The sequence below is a fragment of the Hemibagrus wyckioides genome, linkage group LG08 (assembly GCF_019097595.1).
Source record: "Hemibagrus wyckioides isolate EC202008001 linkage group LG08, SWU_Hwy_1.0, whole genome shotgun sequence".
Taxonomy (NCBI): Eukaryota; Metazoa; Chordata; class Actinopteri; order Siluriformes; family Bagridae; genus Hemibagrus; species Hemibagrus wyckioides.
Window position 1 is genome coordinate 21,543,532 of NC_080717.1, and position 21,304 is coordinate 21,564,835.

The following is a 21,304-nucleotide window of genomic DNA, read 5'->3' on the forward strand; positions in this document are numbered from 1 at the left end:
GAACTTGGTGCCAAATGTGTGATTGGGTCTTAAAACTGAATTAGTTTCTTTTCTGTAACACTGATAAAATTGATAAAATGTAGTTAAGTTTTACTTAAAAAACAAACAGTAGAGTCATAGAGTCTCATGCACCCAAGTATGTAGCAGCTGTGTAGTTTGTTACTTTCCACCCCTGTTTAGATGATTTACAGTAAATTGGACAAATATTGCAACTGACCTCAATCTTCCCAAGTAAGAGTGACAGCTAAATTACATTTAAATTGTCTGTGTTATGCAATGCATCAATCCAAGCTGTCCAGTTAGCTCACTTCACTTCTGACTGATCAGAGCACAAGCCTGTGATCAACACCGATCAGGCATAACATTATGAGCACTTACGGGTGAAGTGAATAACACTGATGATCTCCTCATCATGGCACCTGTTAGTAGGTGGGATATATTAGGCAGCAAGTGAACATTTTGTCCTCAAAGTTGATGAGTTAGAAGCAGGAAAAATGGGCAAGCGTAAGGATTTGAGCAAGTTTGACAAGGGCCAAATTGTGATGGCTAGATGAGCATCTCCAAAACTGCAGCTCTTGTGGGATGTTCCTGGTCTGCAGTGGTCAGTATCTATCAAAAGTGGTCCAAGGAAGGAACAGTGGTGAACCAGAGACAAGGTCATGGGCGGCCAAGGCTCAATGATGCACGTGGGGAGTGAAGGCTGGACCGTATGATCCGATCCAACAGACGAGCTACTGTTGCTCAAATTGCTGAAGAAGTTACTCCTGGTTCTGATAGAAAGGTGTCAGAATACACAGTGCATGATGGGTCAGGGACCAACAAAATAATAGGCAGGTGGTCATAATGTTATGCCTGAAACTACAGACGCTCAGCTGCTGGTGAAAAGATGCAGCGATTGTTTACTGCCATCTACCGACAGAGAAGAGAAGTGCACTTTAAAAAGCCCATTAAATTGGTGTTTGAGATTTTAGTACAGATGAGCTCAAAAGTTTGATGCTCCCGGTTAAGACTCAAAGAGACAATACCTAAAGACAGAAAATACTGTAACATGTTTTGACAATACTGTTATATTACTACTAATAATAATATATTTTACATTCTTCTTCTTGTTGTTCTCTTCCTCCTCCTCCTTATAATAATAATAATAATAATAATAATAATAATAATAATAATAATAATAATTATTATTATTATTATTGTGTGCTCATGATGAGACAAACTGAGATAAGAAAAACAGCCTAATGCAAGTGGGATGAAAGTTTACATTTATATCCCAATAATAAATATAATTCTGAGTTGAACTAGTAATATGTTCACACACACTATTTTATTTGTGTGTGTGTGTGTGTGTGTGTGTGTTTGTGTGTGTGTGTGTGTGTGTGTGGTAGTATGAATGATCTAACTAGCAAAAAATGCCTTACTGTTTAAATCAGTTGGGTATGCAAACTTTTGCATATTTTTACATTATTTCTGTAACTATTCTATAAACCATTTGATTGCATGAATGATACATCTCTTGATTTTAATTATTTACACCAATGAATACAAACTTTTCCAAATTTAAATTATTATTAAAGAAAAAAACACTAACAAATGTTGACACTTGTTATAGCAATAGTCTATTTACATTTAGGGACAAAGAACAGTTTATGGTTCATTTCACAGTGTCCACACAATTCCTATCTATAGGATAACAGGGTAACTATCTGAGCTACCATGGGTATACACAACCACAGTAAACAATGTCACTCACACACACACACACTCACACACAAGCACACACACACACACACACACACACACGCGCACACACACACATACACACACACACACACACACAAACAAATGGCAGGCTTACACAGGTCTCCTATATTGTTCTTGAACTCAGTTAAGACCTCAGAAATAGCAATAGTTTTGAATTTTGGCTAGTTTTTGTTGAAAACAGTATGATCAGTCAGATATTTCAGCATATGTAAAGTCCCAGCAGACAGAAATTGGCAGTATATGAGTTCTGAGTTCTGTTTAAGGCATCTCAGAGTTGTCCACAAGCAAAGAATTAGCTTTGCACAATAACCCATGGATAAGTTCAGGCCTTATTGTAACACGAATCGTTGCAGTTAACCATGCTAATGCTCAATACTAGATTCAATCAGGCCAGAAAACATATCTATAGGATTTTCTGGAACAGCCATCATACGGTTTATATTAGCTCAGCCCCTAATGTAGAAACAAGTTGCCACGTCCTCACTTTTATATTCACAAACATGGACACACGTCAGAATCGACTCCATCGAATACCACAAAACTGATTATAGCACAACAACCATGTGACCACAGAATATAAGGTGATACTTTGAACTTCCTCATCTAGGAGTAAAATTCACTGATATGTTCTTCATTATATAGAATGCGATGTTAAAATAGCACCTTGTTATTATGTTATGTGTGTACACACACAGACTCGGATATTAGGAAGCTCACATCCTTATTTACAGTGAACATCATTACAGTTAATACATTTGCGTTTTCTATATTTTTCTAAAATGTCGTATGATGCTTAAATTATGGGATCTGATGATTTGTGTACTTCTCCCTGCCATGTGTGACTCCATGCCCTGAAAAACACACTGCTCAACGATGACCTGTAGGAGCAAACACTTGGCTTTTACACTATATACAATGCTACCATATTACAGCAAGCAGGCTGGAGGAATTCATTTATAACAGTGCATGCTGTAGGGCAGTGTTTCTCACTCCTGGTTCTGGATTAACCCCTGTCCTGCACATTTTGGTGATTCTCCTTGCTCTTAACAGTTTATCAGTTTATTAACAACCCTGAACTGGGTGATTTACAGAAAGGAAACCACTCAAATGTCCACCACAGGGGTACTCCGTGACCACGATTAAGATATACTGCTGTATAGGTAAAGGTGAGTCTCTGGAATGCTTTTCAGTGTTCATTTTGCCTGCTAAGTCAAGAGGAAATCCTGGACACAAGTCAAAATAAATGTGGCTACAGCAGTTTGACAGTAGAAGATACTGTCCTAAAGGTGCAAAACAGCCAGTTAGCTTCAGTCCTCCTCAGAAAGCCCTAGTCCATGATACCATTCTGTGAGCTCTTCATAAAGAGCTCGTCTTGAGACAGCTGTCCATCGTAACCTTCCAGATAGAGACTGCTTCCGCTGCTGCTGCTTCCACTACCACTGCCTCCAGTCAGGAAGGTGCCCACGGCCCGGCCCTGGCGTGCATGACCCACTGCGTCACTGAACACCTTGTTAATCTGCTCCTCAGACGGCATCCACCAGTCAGGGTTGGACGCACAGTGCATCCGGATAAACTCTGAAGAGAAACAGAAGTTAGAGAAGAGCAGATGGAAAGGTGTAAGAGAGCTTAATAAAAAAATAATATTGAAAATATGACAGCTAAATTAAACCTGCCTGCATGTACAGGACCAAAGGATGTAAACAAATATGAATACATTCTTAATAATGGACAGATAATGTTATCTAAATGGATAGAAATCCAGATTCAAATAGGAAATGCACTTTTTAAAAACATTTTAAAGCCTGCAAGAATGTTTTCACAGGATATCAGGTTGAGACTCATCTAAGCAATGGTTTTTACTTTCTTGAGGGCACGATCAAGTGATCTGATATGAAACTCGTAGAAAAAAACAGAGACCAAAGTGCATGATGCATTTATTATGACATGCTGACTGCACTATTTTTTTTCCCAGTGCTTTCCAGTGTTTCTGGGAGCATAGTTCATGTATAATAAAAAAAAAAACAATTTGCACTACACAGTTAAGAAGGCGAGTTCAAGGTTTGGACCCCTAACATCAGACAATTCCAGCCCAAATAAGGATGACTTTTTTAGGCACATAATGATCATATTCAGCATTAGCAATGATATTAGGAAGCTGTAAATGTAAGCTGCATTAAACACGAGTTCTGTTCTGGCAGCTCTACTGAGACGGTATGTGGGCAAGAAAGAAGTGTAGGTCAGCACTGGGCACCTACTCAGCGAAGTGTTATTGGAATAAGAGTGAAGAAATCAAAACTAATGTGTGGAATTACGAGCAAAACTGTTTAACACGTTTAATAAAAGTAGATTAGATCTACTGGGGTCTGGGAACTCCTATGGATGTTGCGGCTCAACTCAAAAAAAAAAGGGTTTTGGCCTATTTAGATTTTCTGTTTACAACATTATTAACTTTTTAATCTCACCTAGACTTCGTGCTGGGTAAGATGCGAGTTTAATACACACAGTGTGGTTTCTTCACACAGTTGGATTCAGTTCATGCCACAGTCAGAATGAAACCCTTTCAATCCAAACGTTTTCTTTTTTCACTTCTGGGTTTGATCAGATTTTAAAATGCCAGATGTTCACTTGTGGTTAAGATATACTATAAGTTCAAATGTTTCTGGACACCTGAACATCACAACCATATGAGGGCCTTTCCCAAACTGTCGCCACAAAGTGTGTGTGTGTGTGCGATATCAGTGTGTGACTGATACTAAGGGATGTTCCAGAATGACGATGGCTCTGTGTACAAAGCAAGGCCCATGAAGCCATAATTTTCCAGTGTTGGCGTGGAGGAACTTCAAAATCTACTGGAAAGCCTTCCCAGAAGAGTGGAAGTTATGTTCATATGGGTGTGATGGCCAGGTATCCACAACCCTTTGGCTATATAGTATACATGCAAAAGAGAAACATATTTCAGTTGATGTATATATCAAAATTTCGCCATGTGAAGAGCTTTCCCAGGCTGTGACACACATTCTATGATATGTCCTTTCAAGAAGCTTGGATAAGAGGTCTTTCCATGATCTCATCCAGCCTCGTAAGATTCCACTGTGAATGATTTTCCAACACAAACACTGAGCACTTTGCTAGTTATTTCAAGTTCTATATTAAAACACTTCAACTGTCTTGGAAATTCATTGTAAGCAAATGGAATGAAATGGATGGGACATTTATTGCTACTTGATACAGGACAAACCATTTACTCTTATCAAGTGACTGTCAGCAGGTGAAACGTTGCTCAGCAATCTTTCTGCAGCGTGTCATAAAATTGTAGTCTTGAAACGTAATAGGAGGGGAGAAGTTGCTACGTAAACGTAATAGGAGGGGAGAACCAGGGAGAAGTTGCTACTCTATTGTTTATCTAGTAAATATAAAGCGTTATCAAATTAACAAAAGTGAAAGGCAAGATGATACATTAGTCTATACAAACTCATAAATATCAACCATCACAAACTGTTGATATGAGGTCTAGAAGTAATGACAGTGTGTTTACAATCTAGAGTGTCTACAGTAGACTATCCAAATACAGTCTCCGCTTCTCTGATTTTGATTTGCTCTGTGTGGTGATCTGCTGTACCTCTGAGGCAGCTGACTTTGACAGGGTTGAGCGGCCGCCTCTCGGGTCCGGTCTCGCTCATGTGGGCCGAACGTTTTCTCTTGCCCAGGCCACATGAATACTTCAACTCGTCTGTAGTGAACACGAAGCGGATGAGGTAGCGCAGCAATCGACGCCCGTCCTTCTTCGACGAGTTCACTGCCTCGTCCCACTGTTTGTTGGTGATGAAGAGAGGATAGTTCCCAAGAAGCTGCTTACTTCCCTGCTTACAGAACAGTTAATAAGTTATCTACCTCTCCTGTGTCATACACAAATAATCAGCCACGAGAACGACACTTAAGAATATTGCATTACGAATAATAGAGTTTATGCTTGATAAAAGGGAAAATTTCATATCGCTCAAGCAGAAAAATTGTGCTATTAAGCTTGACAGAAACAAAAACAGCAGCAATGAAGGAGCAAACAGAAAATTACTTTGGTTAGCATCATTTTATGTAACATTGAGTCAAAGTGCTATTTTCACAGCCTTAATATAGCACAGAATTTGAATGTCGGTCTCACTTCTGTTTTCGGTCTCTGGTGACTGTTTATTTCGTAGTGGTTTGAATACTCCTGCATTGCACTCCTTGCACAAGTCTAAAAGACAAAAAAATAAGATTCCCTAAGTCTGCTGAGTTTGTACCTATCAGTTTTAACTCTACCACAACACAAGTCTGTCTCATGCCAGTCAAAGGTGATGTCCTAGAAACAAATCATGTTTTGGTTTTCCCCTATTTCCCCCCATTTTCTTTCTAATACAGTCATTTGTCAATTCCCACCCCTTCACTCAACTTCTGACACATGAAACCATTCAACTGATGCTCATGCTGCGTCACTGGGCATTGGAACACGCTCAGAAGAAAGCACTGTCTGCCCTCGTACACATACATGAGTTCACAGACCCCCCACAATTGGTTATTCTTCCTTTGATTGACAGCGGAGTGAGAGTATGCCATCCCTCCCACCCAGAGACAACGGCCAATTTTGCTCCCTTGTCTCCCAGCCATGTATGGCTATGGCATTATCAAGGATTCCAACTCACAATCTCTTGATGATATGGCCCCCTCTGGGAGCCAAAACAGATCTTAAACTAAAAGGGATTTTAGTACTAATCCCAGTGTAAAATCTACAGTAGCTCAGATACAAGTTCAGTTAAATGGCATGTAATAATTTTCATTCTGAAATATAATAGCAGATTTCTGACCTCAGTGAGCTGCTCCTCAGGTGGTGGCGGAGGAATGAACTGGTTGTAGTGTCCCAGGACAGACTTAAAGAAGTCCAGCACGGTCTGACATGGCACTGTAGTGTACACACACACACACACACACACACAATATTCTAATTGTAGGAGGCTTTCCTAAATTCTTCAGCCAAAGGCACTTGATATACATTTGCATGATTCATCCTTTCAGCAATCATAAGACTACTCTTTGAGATAAAAATAATTGTGGTTTACCACTTTAATTTTGTGAGTTAGAGCACATAGCTACCGCAAACCTCATTTAACTGCTCTGCTCCTGACTTAGAATGTTGGATTAAAATCAGCTTTAGTAAAACATCCAATCCTATGATGCAGTCTATGCTTCATGATATGTCTAGGTTTCCAGAAATACTTCCAGCAAAGCATTTCCTTTTAAAATAAACCTGTAACCTGTTTGGTGATACTTTTACATTTTTAACAATATTAATTGAAACAATATTTTTTATATTTTGCCATTTAAAAAAGGCTGGAGTTTAACATTTAAATGTATAGAAATGTATAACATGATGTGATAACCATGCGCTTTCATGGAATTTAAAATGGGGTCTTCTCTGTTTCTGTAAAACCTGTTCAGAGTAATATCTGTGAAATTCTTCTCCATGTTACAGTCAGAAGGGCATTGTAATGCAAATCAGCCTGAGTAAAACCTCAGGGAAAACAGACAGCACCCACACCTGGAGCACTTTCCAGCTTTTGCCTCAGCTCTTCGTTCTCCTGCTGAAGGCTCAGCACCTCCTGCTCCAGCTCTATGCAGCGTGGGCAGCAGCCTTCCTCTTCCTCATCTTCCTCAGGCAGGGTGGAGGAAGGGTGTCCGTACGAGTCGGAGGGTGCCGGAGATGCCCAGCCTCCCAGGTTGTGTGCTGGTGATGCAGGTGCTGCTGGTTCAGGCTCGGGCTGGTGGCAGCGTTCGCTCTCGGAGGATGGAGCTCCAGCCAGCATGTAGTTCTGCAGAGACTCGGTGAAGACCTGCAGGAGGTTTGAGGTGTGCTGCGAGTTCCACTGTTGCCTGTGTTGACCCTCGTCCTCCACGCTGCCTGCCTTGGGCTCGTCAGACCTGGGCTTGGTTCCAGCCTGCTCAGGTGAGCATCCAGCTTCCTGCTTTATGATGGAATTGATGGAGGAGGATGAAGGGCTCAAAGTCCGCTGTGGTCCCAGCAACCTGCCATTGCTGTTAAGGAGGCTGAGCACTCTACTGCACTGTTGTGCAAATGCGTCCAGAATCAGACGGTTTTCTGCAAAAGAACAAAACAAAACAAACAAAAAATAATTAAAATTCATATATTATCCTCTTAAGACCTGAGCTTTAATTTTGCAGGCATTTTTATTTTTTCTAGCCTTTTGGGATTAGTATGACCTAATAAGCATAAAATCTAAGCATTATCTTTGAACAGGAAATAGTTTTTGAAAAAATGGGGTTTATGTCCTCATATGTCCTCATATTGGGTTTATTTTACTGCATAACACAATAAAGTCTGTACAGTATGCCGTGTGTAACAGTGTATGAAACTGTTCATTTTAATGCCTGAACATGGCTGTGCAAAAACACAATGCAACACAACTAAAAGCCCTGTGATTACTCTATAGTCCAAACTAGGAATGCCATAAGGGCATTCGTAGGGATGGTGGTGGCTCAAGTGGGTAAGGCTCTGGGTCGTTGATCGGGGGTTCAAGCCCCAGCATCACCACGGTGCCAATGTTGGGCCCTTGAGCAAGGCCCTTAACCCTCTCTGCTCCAGGGGCACTGTATCATGGCTGACGCTGCGCTCTGACCCCAATCTCCAAGGATGGGATATGCGAAGAAAGATTTTCACTGTGCAGTAATGTATATGTGACAAATAAAGGCTATTTCTTCTATTTCTAAGAACATCTACTGTCCAGTGTGAAATGCTGCAGAACAGTTGCAAGCATAGGAACATGCTACATGTCACACACCGCACACGAGATTTGCCAGAGCAACTTTTTTTTTCCAAATGCACCGCATTGACCATCTGGTTGACCATCTCTGGACGATGTTTAGCACAAGTTGTGCAGACTTAGACTTGGGGTAATGGAGTGACCAATACCTGCAAACATTATCATGGATTTATCTCATGATAATGTTAAATATTCTGTACTGATTGCATCCATGACTATCATTAGAAAGTTTTATAAGGTTTTAATGCAACCTATAGTATATTTAATCAACAATTTCAGTTGAAACTACATTAATCTAGCTATTCTGAAACATTTCAAAACAATACATCCATTTTTTTCTTCCCTCTGAAGCCACACTCTTAAAAACATAAAAGGTTTTGTGCCCTGGTCAGAAAACACCTGAGTGCAAGAAACAGGCCTTTTTTCATGTTTTTTTCACAACATGACTGACATCATGTTGGCCTGGGTCTTTCCTCTGAGCAGATATTTTATTTACAACTGCTGAAATATGCTGAAATCCTGTTTTACTAATCTGATGGGTTAAGCGCTGTTCCAAAAGTACTTATATTTCCTATATTTCGTCGCGTGTATCACTCCGCTCGTCTGTGTTCACCCCTATCTCAATACAGTTACTACAATAGAGTTCGAGACACCATCAGCACACATAGCAAATGTTACTTACCGTTAATACTTTTGACTTTTAACATCAGATAAAGAGGAAAAGGAAGAAGGGACAATAGGAGCATCTTTAATGGGAATGTACAAATCATTGTAATTTAGCCGACTAGCTGATGTGCAATAAAGCATGTGTGGCTTCTGTTTCTAGCAAGTCAAGCGAAAATAAACATTTGGCCATGTACTGTCTGAAATATCGGTTACTTTAGGCTCATTTCTCGTGTATAGAACCGATGTATAAACGCAATCTTGCACTTGCAATCACGAGGTTAATATTGCTTGCTCGTGAGATATTGCTTAAATATCATTTTAGAGTTCTCTCTTAAATGATGCAACTGCAATGAAATCTCTGACAAAGCCTCCTTCAAAACTTCTCCAAGCCGGCCGCACTCCTCTGTTCATCCATGGTATGTTTGGTAAGTTTTAATGAAAAGAAGCTGCTTCAGTTGGAGGCAAAACTAATTTCCTTTCCAGTAAACACAAGCATGAAATTAGCAAAATTTCACGACAAAAGGGCAAATCAGAGTTTCTAAAATGTCTTTGAAATTGTAAATACTTTTTTAAATGGCCTCTTTAATGCTTGAGGATAAACTACTGAAATTATAAACGCAGACTGTGAGATCTCCTCCCCATCAGTAGCGAGCTGTCATTACTGAGCTGTGTGACACTCTTCTGAAGCTCCCTCTGAATTTTCTGCCTTCGACACCTCTCCGTTTCTCGCGCTGAAAATGACTTCCATCAGCAACAGTTTTCTGAATAACCGTGCATTCGCACTAGCACTGACACCACATGTCAAAAACGTCAAGCTAGTTTGGGTTAATAATACACTCACAAAGACAGGCACGACCAAATACACACACAGCACGGGATCCAAATAATGAAGAAGTAGTTAAATGCAATCAGATAAGAAACGGGAATAAACAAACAAACATGGGAATAAACAAACAAACAAATATTGTCATGTTTATCTCAATTACTATAAAAATCTTCTTCTTCTTTCGGCTTTTCCCTTCAGGGGTCACCACAGCGAATCATCTCTCTCCACCTATCCCTATCTTCTGCATCCTCACCCACTAGCTTCATATCCACATTTATTACATCCATATACCTCCTCTTTGGCCTTCCTCTTTGCCTCCTGCCTGGCAGCTCCATGTCCAACATTCTCCTACCAATATACTCACTCTCCCTCCTCTGAACATGTCCAAACCATCTTAATCTATCCTCTAACTTTGTCCCCCAAACGTCCAACATGAGCTGTCCCTCTGATGTACTCATTCCTAATCCTGTCCAACCGTGTCACTTCCAAAGAGAACCTCAACATCTTAATTACAGTAAAAATATCCATGATAAATAAAGATTAAATTAAATAAAATATTATGACATTCAAGTACATCTGTCTAAAAATTCATGAACAAAACCAAAAGAGATGCATTTCAAGCTTAAAAGTTATTTGTGCACCAAATTGATAACATTTTATCCCATTTTATGTAATGTACCTGTGACCCTACAGGGTAGGCAAGCACAGAGGTATGCATTATGAGTAGGGTCAGGACCGGCCTTTAACTTGTACTCAGTGTCTGAAAAATGTCTATCTGCGTCTAGTAAGTCTTGGACAAACAACAATCCTGTGAAACCAGCTTATTTAAAAAGAGAACTTCTGTCCAAGCTGTTTTTCCAAAGTGTCAAACTGTTAGAAATTTCTGTCACCACAAAAAACACTTACGTTATAAAAATAGCTGAAAGTAAAATTCTTCGAAGGCTCTAGAAAGTTGAATCAGCATTAAACTGCTTTCATTGCGATACGTACATTAAAGCGTTACTTTAAACATCTTTTCTCATCTTCAGTGTGAAAGATATTTCAATATTAAGAGAAATACAATCAAACGCTCACTATCCACCAGTCTAGAAATATCACCTCTGAGGTAGCCGTGTTATAAAAACGCAGACTAAACTGACATGTCCATTACAGAGACCATAAACAACATCTAGAACTAAATTTAATCATTACACCGCATCACGGTCTGAACCCGAGCACAGAAAAAGCATTCTGTTCACGAGCAGAGACGAGAGCAAGAGCAATTCAAACACTAATCCAAAGGAAAAGTTTCCAAATGGGGTACAATTTGAAAAATTGGGATGAATACTAAAATCTCAGTAAACAACTTTTGCTGGACATAATGGCGGCACAAAAAGCATCTACTAGAGAAACACCAAAGCGCTGGAAGGTGTGGAAAGCTTGAGATAACACCGAAAGAGATTTAGAAACAGAGGGATTACAAATCAGAGCCCATGAAGGATGGACACTACTCCATGGATGACAATTTAAATAGAAATTCTCACTAACAACCAAAACAGAGCGATGACAAAATCTCTACTGGTGGGAACACCATTCTTATGGTTTAATAAATAAATGATATAAATCAACCATTTGTATGGCTGGAGGCTGAGAGGACGTACTCGTGCAGTCAATATCTTACCGCTGATTACACATTAACTTCAACAGAAAAATTCTTAATGTGTCCCTGCACTACACAGCAATCAGACTGATTAGTACATATAGAGCCAAAAAGCTCATGCCAGACAGACCTCGATACAAAATCTACATCAACCTGACCGAAGAACAGTTAAAAAAGCATGTACCAGCCTGTCTCATGTCTTACAGAAGATTGTGAATCTTACAGAAGATTGTGCAGACAGCCATGCACATAATTGGCGTTTAGAGCAGAACACCTGGGGCCTGCATTATGGCAGGTAAGTGATTACACGCTACTACCATCTCATTATACTCTCATAGCTACAGCATGATGAATAACTGTGCACTTCCCACGCCTTCTCGATGTATTCCCAAGCTCTTGTGTTCATTCAGCTAAATGCTCTTGCCCTGAATCTCCAGGGTCATTACTGAAGTTAAGTATCATGTTACAGTATCAATACTCTTCAGCTTTATCATACTTCTTTATACCATATTCTCTGCTTATACTATTAATGTCAAGTGGGCTGGAGTAAAAAAAAAACAAAAACAAGACATATCGAATGCATTGCTTTATTTGAAATTTGGTCATGTTTCACCTACTATAACCTATATAAAATAATTGATATATATGAGTATTATAGTTCAGTTTGGCTTCTTCTGTTACAAGGATCCTGCCAATGGATTTGAAATCCTCCGTAAAGTCAGGAGACTAGGCCATCTTCAAAGCCTTCGTGAGTTCTCGGCTATGTGATTGGGGTCGTAGTCTTGATGAAATTTCCACCTTCTCTGCAGATTCAGTTTCTTGGTTGATGAGATTAAATTCTCCACTAATATGTCCTGCTACATTTCACCATTAATGTTTCCTTTGATGGTGTGTAATGCCCCAGTGCAGTGTGCAGTGAAGCAGCTTGGTACACTGATACTCCCACCTCCGTACTTCCATGTGGGTGTGGTGTCTCACGATCCATCCATCGTCTATACCCACTTTATTCCTAATTAGGGTCACGGGGATCTGCTGGAGCCTATCCCAACACACATTGGGTGAAAATCGCCAGTCCAGCAGAACAACCACACACACACACTCTTATGGGCAATTTAGAATTACCAATCAACCTAATGTACATGTTTTTGGACTGTAGGAGGAAACTGGAGTACCCGGAGTAAACCCACGGAGGCACGGCGAGAACATGCAAACTCCACACAGAAAGGCCCCTGCCTGTTCGAACGCGGGATTCGAACCCAGGACCTTCTTGCTGTGAGGCAACAGTGCTAACCACTAAACCCTTGTCTCATGATCATACACATAAATCTTCTTTCAACAAACATGATGAAGTAAAGAGTTATATATCTTTTTTCATCTAATGTGTATATTGTTCCAAAATATCACTAACATATTTAAATATTTTAGACAGGCATTCTGTGGTGCACTTCATTGCTTTATTGTTCTCTGTGTAATTGTTGTTCCTGATGCTTTCAGGTTGTCCTGCAACTCTATCTGAGTGACTGCGGTTTTCACTAAGAGTCTGAGAGTGGGTTTATGAAACCTCATGTGGTTAACCTGTCCAGCGATGATTAGTTACTGTACTGTTTCATGAATGTTTCACTTAAAAACGGGTCAAACTAATTGTTTATGTCATGTGTCATGTTTAAGGTCATTGCTTTGACTCTCTAACTATTTTTTATTCAGTTGTTGTCCCTGAGGACTTCAGGAAACTCTTTCACCTTCAGCAGGATTGCTACTAAGATGAAATTTTTGCGAAATGAAACAGCTTTCATAGTGATTCAAGGTGAAACATTGGTATAAGAAATTTTTTTGCAGCATTTATATCTAGAACCTTATTTATTTTAATGCAACCTTTATATACACTGAGGCCTCATCCCTGATAACATTATGACCCCCTGCCTAATATTGTGTTGGTCCCCCTTTTGCTGCCAAAATAGTCCTGACCCGTCATGCACTGTGTATTCTGACACCTTTCTTTAAGAACCAGCATTAACTTATTCAGCGATTTGAGCAACAGTAGCTCTTCTGTTGGATCGGATCACACGGTCCAGCCTTCGCTCACCATTTGAAGCACTCTTGATAGATACTGACCACTGCAGACCGGGAGCACCCCACAAGAGCTGCAGTTTTGGAGATGCTCTGATCCAGTCGTCTAGCCATCACAATTTGGCCCTTCGTCAAACTCGCTCAAATCCTTACCCTTGCCCATTTTTTCCTGCTTCTAACACATCAACTTTGAACAAATATATGCACTAACAGTATATTAAATTCAATTATTTTGTGTCAAATATGTTTCATTAATCTATTTACAATTAGAACCCAGTTTCTAAATGTCATTATTCATGATTATTAAATAATTTGCTGGTCCAAATGTTCTCCTGGCCCATGGGCTGTATGACAAGTTAAAACTCTTCAATTTTTTGGTCTGTAACGTAATTGAAAGAATATTCATCCACAACAGGGGTCTAATCTCCCTAAATCATACTCCATCTTTTTTTCAGTGCCATATCTCTCTCTCTCTTTTTTTTTTTTTGCTCCTTAATAAATTCCACTGGATTCACTATAAATCTGATTCCATTATATCTCTCTCAGGTTTGTTTAATTAAACTTCACTCAAGCGGTTTCTGCTACCTGCTGGCCGTTTCTTTAACCACTTTCTTCCTCTCAGAAGGATTATTGTGCCATCAGTGTGCTTAGTAGGGCATGAAAATCTGTAAATCTGCGGTGACATTGTTTACTGTAGGAAGCTGGATGTAAATGAATGTCATCTGAGCTGAAATTTTAATGGACTGACTTCCCATCCTCTCTCTACAGCTGTCCAGTGATTTCTTGTGTTTGGAAGGATGATTATGAATTTGTTACCCTCGCACAAAGGCATGGGGCAACCAATTACAGAGGCATGCAGTTACTGTGGCAGCCATGCGATGGGCGGGCATGTGGCGCCTGCAGTCACTGCGTCGTGTCTATCAGAGGAGAGCAGATGTGGAGATTTATTAATATGCACAGCAGCTCTGTTGACTCACTGAGACGTGTTTGATGATATCCTTCCCTCACACTTTTCCTTTGCTCCTCACTTCCATCCTCCGTCTTCTTCACTCTCTCTCCCTTGTTGTCTCTCGCTCATGCATTTTCTGCCTTTATTTCCTTTCCTTTCTCTCCTCTTTCTTTTCATGTCTCATTCTTCCCTCTCCTTCTCATTCATCCTCTTTCCCGTCTTTTATCTTTATCACTGCATGCAACATGCCATGCCGAGAAAGCCTCTTGATATTTCATTAAACACAACATGCGCCGCAGAATGAAATTTATGAGCCTCATTTGTTTTAATCACGATCGCAGCCGGGATTGGGAGAGCTTTGAAATGTAATTTAGCTTTATTGCTCAGTTTCCACAGCCTAAGTATTAGATAAGGTGAGTCTTTATGAAACATTGACGGCATCAACTGCAGCTCTAGAAATCAGCTATTCTGGACATTGAGTCCTAGCAGAGAGGAGTTTTCATCTAAATTCATGTAAAATACAAAAGATTTCATTTTTTTTTCATCTGTTTAAACTAATCTAAGTTAAAAGACACTAAGGTCTCTGGTTCCCAGACCAAGCTTACTTTTAATCTTCAACTAAAAAAAAAGACTTCCAGTCTAAAATCACCTTTCAGTTTAATCCTAGACTACACTTAATCCATGACTGGGAAACTGGAACTAAAATACAATACTGACGAAGGCACACAGGTGACACCAATTATTTGTGATGTATTTATGTACTTATTTAGTAACTTAATAATGCAATAAGCCACTCAATAGTTCAACCATCCAAAGCTCCAGTGGCTGAAGTAACACAAGGAAATACAAAGGCACTTGGTTAAATTTTAACAGCCTGATACATACATAATGAAGGCTCAGTAGTAATAGGTAGAAATGATGCAAGCCTGCAGTCGAAAACATTAATAACGTCTGTCGTGATTTCTTTTCTAGTTCTTTCTCTCTGGCAATTGTGCAGCAGTGTGAATCATTATCTCGACCGACATAGTCTGAACTAAGGGCCAGAAGCAGAACAATAGTGTTAATGCATGATCTTTTTTACTGAAGCATGCCATCATGATGGATCTGGAGCGACAGCATTTAACTGTCCACCTGCAAGGTGCAGTAATAAGGTGGGTGTCTCCGGTGGTGAACTAAAGCAACATGCATGCAACTGTTGTTCAGTGAATCTTGGAAAAGCCCCAAAGTTCCTTTTCATGTGCCAGCTCTATGAGAAGCTTCCAGGGAAGATACCTGGACACAGCATCCTACATCACTATGTAATTGTGTATAAGGTCTGGACATGCATGTGCATGTGCGGTTATACAGGTGATTCTTATTCACTGTTATTCAAACACTATTACAAAACTAACTAGTGTTTGCTGCCAAAGCACAGAATTGACTGCAGTTTAAATCAAGACTAAACATAATTTGCTCAATCAAGTTTCATCCAAGAAATCGAAATCTCACAAAAAAAAAAAAAAAAAAAATCAAGTCAACCACAAACCAATCGAATATATCAAACTACATATATCTGAGAACAGCTGTAATAAATCAGCATCTGTAATTCAGAAGCAGCTTGCTCTAGCTAAAATATCTTGAACTGAACCAAATGTTCAGGATATAGATGGTTGAAGAGATAACATAAAAACCACTTTTACCAAATACTGAAGCTACATTTAAGCTAAAAAAAAAAAAAAAATACCTGCATGTCTGAGTATCACTACATGTTCCCATTAAAACATGTGCTAGTGACAGCTTAGAGTTGGACTACTGATTGGAAGGTTGAGAGTTCAAATCTCAGCACCACCAAGCTTGATGGTTAATGGCAAGGTTAATGACAAGGCCATTAACCCTCAATTGCTCATTTGTATAAATGAGATAAATAGTGTAAATGTGCATTCCTGCTGAACCAGTCTATAATCCATGTTGATGCCTGAACCACTTGAATCATCATCAATGTTCCTGTATTGACAGTGGAATACATCCTGCCTGCATTGAAATCAATTTATGTTCAGATTTACCTGCCTCCTTAAACAGATCCGATTTCTAGAATATACAATTTCTATATGCTTCAACAACTCAGTTTAAGTTGCCCAGTGTTGCTACATAATAAAACAATGCATTTATAATTTTCTGTTAATTGCTTAACTAAATCTTACCTGGTTTACAAAAAAACTTTATATACAACATTCACCTCAGGGCCAGCAGGCTTAAATCCCCAAAACTTTTCTTAAATGCTTTAGCAGTTTCTTTGGCTTCAAAACCCAAAACATGACCATATGTACTGTAAAATATACACAAATCATACAGTTCACTTTATATATAAAGGTGTGTAGATACTGATGGTTGCCTGACACCACGGTTTGTCGGCTCACCTGTCTGTCAGTGGATCGCAATAAAAGAACCAGATTTATTTATTAACACAACCCCTGCACCAAACTACTTTTAGAAGATGCAAATAATAATATGCAGCTCATTTGTATTACATGAATTAAAAAAATTAAATAGGAATAAAACAGTAATTATGGACTGTGCATGTTTGGGCAACATACGTTTAAGTGTCAGAACTTGTTAGGCTTTAATTCCTTCATTAGGACTCAGGTCAGGAAAGGTCATTAGGAATTGTCAGCTGATGACATTTCCAGAGCATAGAAAATGATCTGCCTCTTCAGTACTTGCGCTAACACTCAACAACCACAGGCTTCTCTAAGCAGCAGACCGAGGATCTGCAAATGAATCTAATTAACGCCTACAAATTAGAGGAAAGCTATAAAAAGATCTCGAAGCACTTCCAACTCACATCCTCACTGTCCAAAAATGTCATTAAGAAATGGCAGTGAAGGGGAACTGTGGAAGTCAAGGCAAGGTCTGTAAAAGACCATGAAAACTTTCTGATAGAACTGCCCATGTGCTGAGCGGACAGACGAAGCAAATCCCCAAATGACACTAAACCTACAGGAGGGTTTAGCTGACAGAAGTGGTGGAGCACCTTTCAACTGTGCAGCACTGCTTACACAAACATAATCTGCATGGAAGAGTCATCAGCAGGAACCGTTACCTGCAACCTGGTATGATGATGTCTACAAAACTACAGCTAGATTAGACAGAGGTATTTTGGAAACAAGCGCTGTGGATGGAACTCCAATAGCCAACAAGATATTTTGAGAAAAGAAAGGTGTTATGCATGGGGGTGGATCTGTGACACAGTTAGTCTAAAAACTGATGAAGATGTATTAACTGGCTTCTGCTACAATCCAAAACATTCCTCGAATTCAAACATACGAATGACTTCAACAAAAGCAAGCTGGAAATTTTGGAACAGGCCACATCATCAAAACCTGCAGTCAGATGTTAAATATGCTGTGCATCCAACAAAACCAAAGTGTACCTCAGAGCCAGAAACATTCTGCAAGGAAGAGGGAATGAAAATAACTAGAAGTGAAAGACTCCTAGCTTGTGATACCTGGAAATGGGCTATCACCAATTACTGACAGTATGGTGTCCAGACTGTTGCATATATCACAATAATTTGTTAGTGCTTTTCATTAAATATTGTAACTATACATTATCAGAAAATAAAATGCTGCTTTTTTAAACTGAGCTTGTGTGTAGATCATCATTATCTTTTCACAGTTTGTGTAAATCGTTTTCATCCCTTCATCAGTTTCTGAACCCAGCATGAACACTGAGGGGGTTTATAAACTCCAGCAACCTGCCGTACTCAGAACGATCTGCTATCTAAATAACATCTGGTCTGCAGTGGTCCTTTGGTGGGCCTATTCCATTAATGGACAGGATATCAGGTTGCTGACAAATTGTGTAGAGCAACAGATGGGCTCCAGTCAGTAACTGTATACTTGCAAAGTGCATGTACATGGTAGGCGTACCTACCACATATTAGCAACAACCTCTATCATGTCAGAGAATTTTCAGCTTTCTATTTCAGCTGTTTTACGTACAACTGAATGCCTAGTGTTTATCGAACCTCCAGGACGTGAATATATTAAATCCTGCTGTGAGAAATAATACAGTGTTGAGTTACCAGCTGCAGCTTGTCTTCAACATTAATGACACGGATGTCATTTTAAGCCTAAGAGTTTTACTCTATAGAATAATTCTATATAATTTTATACTTTCAGAGGAAAGCAGTAAACTGTACTTTTTTTTCTTGTGTGTATCTTTTACCTGGAAAGACTTGTATAATTTAGTCTATAAGATAATGAAAGCTCCAAGAGCGGTCCTTAAACCCCAGTTATGTACCTTACATCATTTTATAGGCACAGTATTTATATATTTTTTACCATGCAAAAGATAAACACTCCATCCATTTGAGTGTTTAATACATTTTTGGAAAAGTGCACAAGGCCATTACATCTCCAGCAGGATGAGATACCTCTAGAGCTTCAGCCTTCTCTAAAGTATAACCGCTGAAAGAAAGTTTCTCTGGTAAACTTGTCCTCATACCTGAGCTTATTTCATAACTGCAGTCTGGAGACTGGTGGCCCGCGGGGTATCGGACTCTCCCCTGGTGGCCGAAAAACGCCGCTGCGCTGCCTAACGCTGATGAGACAGATGGCGATGACGATGACGATGCTGATGCTGAGCTGGAGGTCGCGACTCTGGGCCTCATTTCCCCGGTGAAGCGATGCAGCGACGGAGACTGATGTTGCGTTTGATGGATGCTTGGGTGATGGAGCTGTAGTCGCGGCTGATACGGGTACGGCTGACTGTGCGCGATGGCGTGAGAGCGCCGCTGGCTCGCGCCGTCCCCCAGCTGTGGGATCTCCACCATGGTGGGTCGATCGTGCCTCGCCTTCGCACGCTTGCTCGCAAAGCTCCGCGGCTGGCCGCCCATCTTGGGCTCCGAGAGACCGTTGTCCGCCGCCAGCATCTCCTCCTCCATGACCCGCGTCGCTAAATCTCCAGTGCGCGCGCTCGCTGTCGCTTCGGGTGACGTCGAGTCCGGCGCTGACGGATTAAAGCGCAGCGCTCTCGTGCTGCCTCCCTGTCGCTTTCTCGGTGTCTCGGCGTCTCGCCGCGCGTCTCAAAACACTTCCAACTGTGTGTGAGGTGACTTTACTGACACGCTGCTGCTCCAATCCCCTGGCGAGAACAACGCGCTTCTACCAACAGGGAAACACTGGCGGGACCGGCACGCGCCCTGCGGGGCATCTGCACCGAAAAGTGGGAGTGTCAACCGAAAGAGGAGCGTTAGCATACATTAACACACACGGAAGCCGGCCATGTTTTGTCATGTAGCCTTTTGACTCCTGCCTAGCAGACAATAAAGCTGAATACAGACACAGGCACACACCCACGAGCAGAAAACACACTCCTTTATTCAACTAGAAAAGTAAGATCATACATCGAGAAATATAAAGAGAGCCCATTACTCAAAGACGTCTGTTTATATATTAACCCAACAGCTCTATATTTCTTCTCATATTACTTTTATATACACTAAATCATTCTAGTGCCATAATTTGGCCGTGGGATGAAGACTATGTGTAACCATATGGGAAAAGAATGAGTAATTAAACATGAATGAGGTTTTCAGCACACAGCACGCGCACATAAAATAGAACACCATTAAGGGCTCTTCAGTCGTCTCTGCGCGAGAAAGTGAGAAAGAGTGTTTTCTTATTAGAAACTGTACTTATTACACCCTTTATTGGATGCTAAATAACCCTTAATTATCTAATCATCCCATACGGAACCTGGAGTGGTACGTATTTTGTACCTTTAATGTATCTTTAAATAAGTAAAAAATAATTTAAGGGACATAAATGTACTTCTAAAAGTTTCCAAAGCTTTAGCTGCCACGAAAAAAGTAAGAGTTTATATATCACCTAGTTTAACATGTGGTACAGACTTTAAATTATTATGAACTATTTTCTTCTTAACACCCAGAAAATGGCAGAACATTTACATTTCAGCTCTATTAGAAGATTTTTAGCAAGAAGTAAAGCCTCTAAAGCTTTTTAAAGGGTTGGTTGTATTAGGGTTCTCAGCCTACTTCAGGGGTTCTCCTTGGAAAACACTGTAGTATGGTACTGCATAGAACATTAAAGGCCATTTAAAGATTCCCCAAATTAGTTGGTTCAAAACATGTTAAGAGTATATATTTATAAGAGTTTATATAGGTAACGAGGTGATAGAAGAGAAGTGAGGAATTAAGTGAGCATCACGTTAGTTCCCTCTGTGCCACATAATACATTACGCGTGTGTCAGTCTGTTTTTTTGGGGGGCCTCTCAGTGTAATAATTGAAAAGGCCAGCAGAGGGCGACACTCAAGCACTGTTTATGCCTCTGTTTGCACTTTATTAGGAACACATGTACACCTGCTCATTCATGTAGTTATCTAATCAGCCAATCATGTGGCAGCAGCACAATACACACAGTCATGCAGATACAGGTCGAGAGCTTCAGTTAATGTTCACATCAAACATCAAAATGAGTCCAGAAGTTTTCCACTTTGGGATTTTGAAGCATGGCTGTTTGGAATTTCTTCTTTTTTTAGGGAGAAGAGCATTAATGTGGTCGAACACTGATGTTGGAGA

The 21,304-nt window shown here is 40.1% G+C and overlaps 1 protein-coding gene across 3 annotated transcripts; it reads right to left on the reverse strand.

The window, feature by feature from the left end:
- Positions 1-1,484: 1,484 nt before the first annotated feature.
- On the reverse strand, positions 1,485-19,960 carry LOC131358232 (BEN domain-containing protein 4). Of its 3 annotated transcripts, none has more exons than XM_058397831.1 (6): positions 19,209-19,685; positions 7,337-7,894; positions 6,606-6,700; positions 5,924-5,998; positions 5,384-5,627; positions 1,485-3,339 (listed from the first exon to the last, which is right to left on the reverse strand). In XM_058397831.1, exons 1-6 carry the CDS (start codon positions 19,645-19,647, stop codon positions 3,092-3,094), a joined length of 1,659 nt encoding a protein of 552 aa, XP_058253814.1. In that variant the 5' UTR covers positions 19,648-19,685; the 3' UTR covers positions 1,485-3,091. The 3 variants fall into 3 exon arrangements, with proteins under 3 accessions (XP_058253814.1, XP_058253816.1, XP_058253815.1); XM_058397832.1 differs by having other exon boundaries at positions 1,489-3,339; positions 5,384-5,624; positions 19,209-19,958; XM_058397833.1 differs by lacking the exon at positions 5,924-5,998 and having other exon boundaries at positions 1,488-3,339; positions 5,384-5,624; positions 19,209-19,960.
- Positions 19,961-21,304: the final 1,344 nt, after the last annotated feature.